Below are 7,000 nucleotides of genomic sequence, written 5' to 3' on the forward strand. Positions count from 1 at the left end.
TTATTAAAAAAATAAAAATAATTACTGAACACGGGTGTGACAGCCTTTACCATTTCCCAATGTTATTTGTTTTGACATGTGCCGTCAATCATTTGAAACTAACTTGAATATTATTCTTAAGGGTCTCTGGCACTAAATAATTCATTTATTATGTATGAAAACGATGAAAATATTTTTTTGCGAATTCAACTAAAAGTGATATACAGGATGGTTCTTGATAACAAACCTAACGACGTGTCGAATTTAACGGAAAACAAAAAAACACGGTGTATATATTGTTACATTATCAAGATAAAGGCAGCATGACTAGCATATAAACGTCACATTTTTTAAAACAAATGTTAACGATATTTGTCACATTTTTTTTTGTATAAAAAGGCATATTAATATAAATTCTAAGAACGTCACATATGAAGGAGACATACTTACTATACTTAGTATGTTTAAATATACTTACCTATGATAATAACATCCTAATGTTTATACTGCGTGCTTTCATAATTGATTTTACGCTAATGATTTTTATACATACAATTTTGGTTGAAATATCAGTAGTGGCGACCATCATGAATGGTCAGGTCGTTTTGACATGTCTTCTTATAATGTTTAATTTTTACGATGCTTTGTGCAATGAAAATAAACAGGTAAGACTATTCATTCGTATTTTAATCGACAGTGCAGGTTAATTAAATATATTATCAATTAAACGATGTTATGAAATTTTGTAGACTAACCGGAATTCCGAAAATGAAAGTCAAGACACAAAACACAGTGATGCAAAAACCTCAAGTACTAAAATACTACCATCAAAAGAAATCATTGTGCCAATATCTGGAAACAAAAATGTTCTAACAAATGACAAAAATGAGCCCCGAGACGTAAATAACATACTTACCGATATAGCATCCATTGGTAATAGTAAAAACAACACAAAATCAATTGAAAAAATCAGACACTTGGTGAATGAAATATCTAAGCAGAATAAAATTAAACACAATGTTGAAATAAATGGTATTAAATGTTCGGAAAAACAACAACCTCCAAAAATGTACAATTCTAATGTGAAAACAGATTTGAGGTACATTGAACCAATAACTGACATAGAAACAAAAGAAACGGTTGAGCATGTTTGTCCTAAAAATCCTACAAAAGTTAGTAAAAATGACCAGCTAGTAACTGAAAATGCAAAACTAGTTTTACCTAAAAATAACATTATAAAGAAAGAAGCTGTTGATTATTCTAAACCTTTAAAACTTGTGAACAATGAAAAACTCGTTACTAAGGATGTAAAAATACTGTTGAAACATGTTGAACCAAGAAATGAGACTACAAAAAAACAAACCGTCTACAAAATATATGTTAAGAAACCGAAGCCAATATCGAATGAAGATAATAAAGCAACAACTGATAATAGAGCTCAGAAAACATTGGTAACAAATACAAGGCGCGGAGGAGATACATCAGACCATTATGGTAACAAAGCAGGAACCATGTCAAAAGGTAATATAGGAAAGTCATTTTCATTTGTGCCTGTATCTGAATCCCATAAAATGTATGAAAAGTTTGACGGACTTTAGGTTGACCGCATGAATTAAGGATGATCATTTTCTTGTTATCTGATTTTTTTGTCTAGTATAAGAATTAATAATAATTTGTTGAAATTTTTATTTGACTGTGTCTAACTTTCCCGGTTTGGTTTTTATAATAGTTTATTTTTGATAGTAACGCTAGTTTGATATGTTTGAATATAAAGTCAAAACATTCAATATTATTACTATGGTTATGATGCGTGTTAAGTTTTTAAGTCACATGGCTATTGTAAAAAACTGTAAATATTTCTGAACAATTCCGTTTAAGTAATTTACCATCCTTCAATTCTAATTTTAGATCGCAATAAAATCGAAATAAAAGAACATATTTATGAAGAAGAATTAGTAAAGCAGCCAAATACTCAAGACTACCCATGCAGCTGGTACAATGGACAGAATTATAATCAAAACGATAGAAACAGAAACGTATATCTAGGAAACGAAGGTTATGATGGTAATTATTATATAAATGACATTAATTATCAATTTCCTTCTCCATGGTACTTTGGTGACAATCAGAAATACTATACCAATTCCTGTCCTTCAAATCTGGAAAGCAGTGTCGTAAACACAGATTGTACAAAATATACAAAAACTATCCTTGATAGACACACTTTAATAAATATAAAACAAAATAAAGAACTGCTTAAGAGTGTAAGCGAAAACAGAAAAGATATTATACGGATAGAAAGTCCTGATTATTACAAAAACTATTACAGTGAGATGCACACACAATATTAAAGTGACAATAGAGTGGAGAAGCTGAATCCAGTGCTATGAATGTAGAAAATGAGATTTAATGAGTATTAATAAATTGTTCTCATTCTATTAAATACAACCTAATTTTACTTTAAGAAGCCCAATATGTATACTTTAAAATGTTTTATTTTTGTTTGTAGTTTTTGTACGTTTCTTCAACCTAGAACAAACCCAATCGATTAACGTTCTCATTATAAGTCATAACACTTATAATTGAATTGTTCTGTAGGTGTTTTTCTACCTGGGAATCTCGTCCAAAAGGGGATCTAAGTGAAGATTTTTGCATTGATGTTAGGAGGTAAAATATGAATTTTCTTCCTCTCACCATCTCTCACATGAGGAGGTATTTCCCCTCTTGATTATTTTCAGAGATGTTGGTCGTTGTTTACGTTGTTTTTGCTTGGAAAAATTACACAATCCACAATCCTTTGTCACCCTTAAATACAAATAGTCGTCTCAATAAGCCGATAGCAAATATATTGTAGCATTAACGATATATCGATACAACAAATCTCTATAGCTATAGGCTTATTCATATCTAGCCGATCCATAAAGTATGCTTGCTCAATCGGAAATGTAATGTGATTAGTCCATATAATGTGACGTTTTAAGTAAAAGGTACCACAATTTCACTTACCTTTTTCTGTTAGAAGGTCCTTATGCTAAAGCGACAATGTATACCCTTTTGCTTCAAATGCCACATACTAGGTAAATTTACGAATGTTCGCTGATTCGGTTGGGTATGATTTCTATCTGTACCTAAGATACAAACACATGTGGAAACTATGTGGAGTTCTATTACAGAAGGGTTCTTATGCTTCTTGAAGCAAAAAGGTCCATTTCATTTGAAATCCTAACAGGCATTCTGATAAAAACGAACCCTTCTCTTATGGATGCCTACACTTTTGGAGAATTCGAGTTGGATCACGTACCTTCGGGAGATTTAAGTTCAGAATCTCATCCAGAAATCGGCAAACAGTATGATTGAGGTTTTTCAAGTCACAATAAATTCGTTAAACGTCGTTTTATTTATACTATTTATGACTAGCTTTTCTTCTTAAAAGTTGGCTGAATCCGTGAACCCTATAAAGGAATTAAGACAAAATAAAACACGACACGTGTTATTATAGGCGAATATTAAATATTTTATTTAACAAAAATCCTAATATTTTCCAGCAATTTACAGGAACAATCAGCGGAATAGAAGTACAATGAGAAACAGACAACTAAACAACAATAAGAATTGAAAATGGAATAACAAATAGTTAAACCAAATACATATATTAAAAAGTATTAATAACCTTAAACAGAAAGTAAGCAGTTTGTCTCTCGCTAAAACTATTTAAATAATCTTACTCTACATTATTCTAAAATAAAATCTTATATCTTCAACAAACATTGAAAGAACTGGAATGTTATAAAAGAAAGCAAAATGCATGAAATTCAATATCGTTTCGCGAAGTAGTGTTACCAAAAGTTTAGTAAGAAAAGACGGGACAGTTAGAGGTCCTAATATTACATAATTTATTATAAATAGTTCAATTCATTCAGATTTAATTCTACTCTTTGGTATTCATGCGACACGTCAACTCAATGCCAATAGGAGATAGTAAAAGGGTAAAAATTGACATAGTGATACATATGAGTAACGAATTGACATATCGTTCACAATTACTCATCATATAACTAGTAAACGTCCATCTGACTCCAACCATCCAGATAACATAAAAATAATCAAAATCTCTCGTTCTACAAGCTTTCTCTTAACATCATCCACACACAGTACAGACTTTACTCGTGCAAGGTCCCCAAATGTTTCACTATACTTGAAGGTTTAACCGTAGATGAGTTTAAAATGCTTGAAATATAAAGAAAATTATTAATTATTTTAATGCTGATGTAATGTAGATCATGGTATTGGCGGAAGGTTATATAAATTTAAAGCTTTAAGCTTTGAATTTGGTACACTCTGCCGGTATTAGACTTCGCCATTTCCATGAATTCAAACACTTTTTCGTAGTCATAGAATTCGGTTATGCACATATTTATGTTATAAAATCCTTAAAGCAATATAAAACAAAAGCGTAAGTTAGTAACATCGTCAGACCAAGATATTATTGGATTGGTAACGATTTTGACAGCGTAGTCGATGATATTATTTTAAACGTCAAACTTCGATGAAATTAGGACATTTACTCAACCCTTGAAGAGGCGAGCTTCAAAATCGTTACCAACTTCATTTGGCCTGACTAACCAGAAATCGACCTTCAAATAGTATAAAGCCAGGAAGGATCTAAAGGGGAGCGAGCCGCCGTCCCGTTCGATATTTTTATAGTTTTTGCCCCCACTTGAAAAAAAATTAGATCCGTATGACGTTATCCCTTGCTTCAAAAGGGTGGCTAACGTTTCCGATCAGAAATTGACCTTCAAATACATAGTTTGAAGGGGACGTTAAAGCTACACAAAAGCTCGTCGAAGAGAGTTTTGAAGACCGGTTCAGGATAAAGTAAAGACTGAAGTCAGAGACTCTTGGTCACCCTAGTTCGGGACGTCCTTGCGCACTTTGTGGCCACGGAAGGAGGCCTGGATTTTGGTGGCCGCCTTGTTGAGATTTGGGTCGGTAAGGTCGATCTTTTCTATGTCTTCCTGTAAAGAAAAGAGAAAATGATTTACAAAAGTGTATTTTTTATGGACTGGGTAATGGTGACATGATGAATCTTTCACTACTTGTCTCGTTTGCCTCCTATCCCATAAAAAATACTTTGCATATTAAGTATTGCTATAGAAATATTAGTTTTGTTCGCTAAGTTACGTATAAGGTTGGATTCTTGATAATGATTATGCTCACAACAGCGTGCAAAACAGCTGCTTTGATAGATGTCTATCTAAACATCAGAGCAGACATACTGCCGATGGCGCCTAAGATGACCCAATTCTCAAGCTGAATTCTAGTTAATGCGAGTTTAGAAATGAGATTAAATGAAGTATGTGTCCACATCCGTTAGTACCATGAATAAAATTGAATGGTTTCTTTAAAGAGTAAAATAAAAATAACGATGAGCCATCTTTAGTACCTTATTCGGTATTCATTCGGTTTTTATAAATTCAGATTAAAGTTAACAAAAAATCATAAACACTATACGGTAGGTATGTAAATAAAGAAGTGTTGACAAATAAAATATATTCTATTTTAAGAGCACTGGGCGGTCCAGTGGTTACGGGTTCAAGTCTCAACCAAGACAGTGAATTTTCCGCTTTTAATTTATTTAAACCTTAATAGCATCGTTCGCCGTTTGTGGTTGATACACAATTAATTCATTGTTTACTCTTCCTTTGTTCTTGGTTTCAGCGTTATGTTCAAACATTCGCGATGCTGTTTGTTTGTTTGTTTTTAATTTGTTGCTTAATTTTCTTGCAGTTAGGATGTGTATAAACTGGGAATTAATAGTAGGTACCTACTTAAATTTTAAAGGTATTATCATATCACTTGCTATATTGTAAGCGCTTTAAAACGTTATTCACATATATTCCGTATTTGTGTTTTTTATTAATTCCTTGTGTTAACTTCACTTTTAACACATCGCACGCACGCATTGCGGGGCACATTGCACGTAGAACCGATGGCCGTTGGGGCGGAAAGGTTCTCGAGTGGCGACCGCGTACCGGAAGGCGCAGCGTGGGTCCCCCACAAGGTGACCTGATGACCTGGAGAAGGTCGCAGGAGTCCGCTGGATGCGGGTGGCGCAGGACAGGTCATTGCGGCAATCTTTGGGGGAGGCCTATGTCCAGCAGTGGACGTCTTTCGGCTGATAAATGATGATGATGACACGACAAATTTACTTTTTGTATTTCTGTACATTTAATGAAAATAAAAGAAATAAACTTGGTGTATTTAACTGTTTTCAGTTACTAACCTAATATGTAATTATTCAAAATAATTTCGTAACAAGAAAAGTTGTCTGTTCTCATTTACGAAACATGAAAATGAACTCCAAATTTCAAGTGCGAAAGTAACTTAAATACAAATACAGAAAGCTGTTTAAATTAAGTTATCCTCAATTAGGGTAAGTTTCTTTACAACCGCTAAATATTTATTTACTTTTGGAATCTTAACGAATCTTTCGAGGTCGTTTTTATTATTAGCCAACTAGCCATTTATATTTGAAAAGTTATTTATCCTCCTGGATCTCTGGCAAATTTTTGTGCTTTTGAATTTAGAACTTTCTTTTATTCCTGTAAAATTTCAAATCTTATGTACGGGGAATTCCACTGCAATTTCATGTTTTATATCATCATTTTGGGAAATCTATGGGTTGACTTCGTTTTCGGGCACAATGCTTTTTTGGAATTAGATATTATGGTTGAGTAATTTAGGATTAAATGGAATTCTAATATCTATACACCGTTGAATTCCGTTAATTTTAAGGGAAGGTTAATTTTTAATTTTTAGGTTAAATACAATAATTCTAATGTCTATACACCGTGTTTTAATTGAATTCCGTTAGTTTCAAGGGAAGGTTATTTAGGTTCAATACAATCATTTTCTCTAAGAAACTACATGTTAAGTCTTACGGTTATCGAATTATTAAAAACAATAAATTTAATTTTTACGTGTGTGGCACTTCTTACCAGTTCATAATGTTATTTGTTTT

The 7,000-nt window shown here is 32.6% G+C and overlaps 1 protein-coding gene across 1 annotated transcript; it reads left to right on the forward strand.

Annotated features, from left to right (window-relative positions):
- The first annotated feature begins 577 nt into the window (after nt 1–577).
- On the forward strand, nt 578–2,350 carry LOC125236962. Its single transcript, XM_048143880.1, has 3 exons — nt 578–644; nt 729–1,500; nt 1,888–2,350. Exons 1-3 carry the CDS (start codon nt 603–605, stop codon nt 2,328–2,330), a joined length of 1,257 nt encoding a protein of 418 aa, XP_047999837.1. The 5' UTR covers nt 578–602; the 3' UTR covers nt 2,331–2,350.
- The last annotated feature ends 4,650 nt before the right edge of the window (nt 2,351–7,000 follow it).

Source organism: Leguminivora glycinivorella, chromosome 20 (genome assembly GCF_023078275.1).
Source record: "Leguminivora glycinivorella isolate SPB_JAAS2020 chromosome 20, LegGlyc_1.1, whole genome shotgun sequence".
NCBI classification, from domain to species: domain Eukaryota; kingdom Metazoa; phylum Arthropoda; class Insecta; order Lepidoptera; family Tortricidae; genus Leguminivora; species Leguminivora glycinivorella.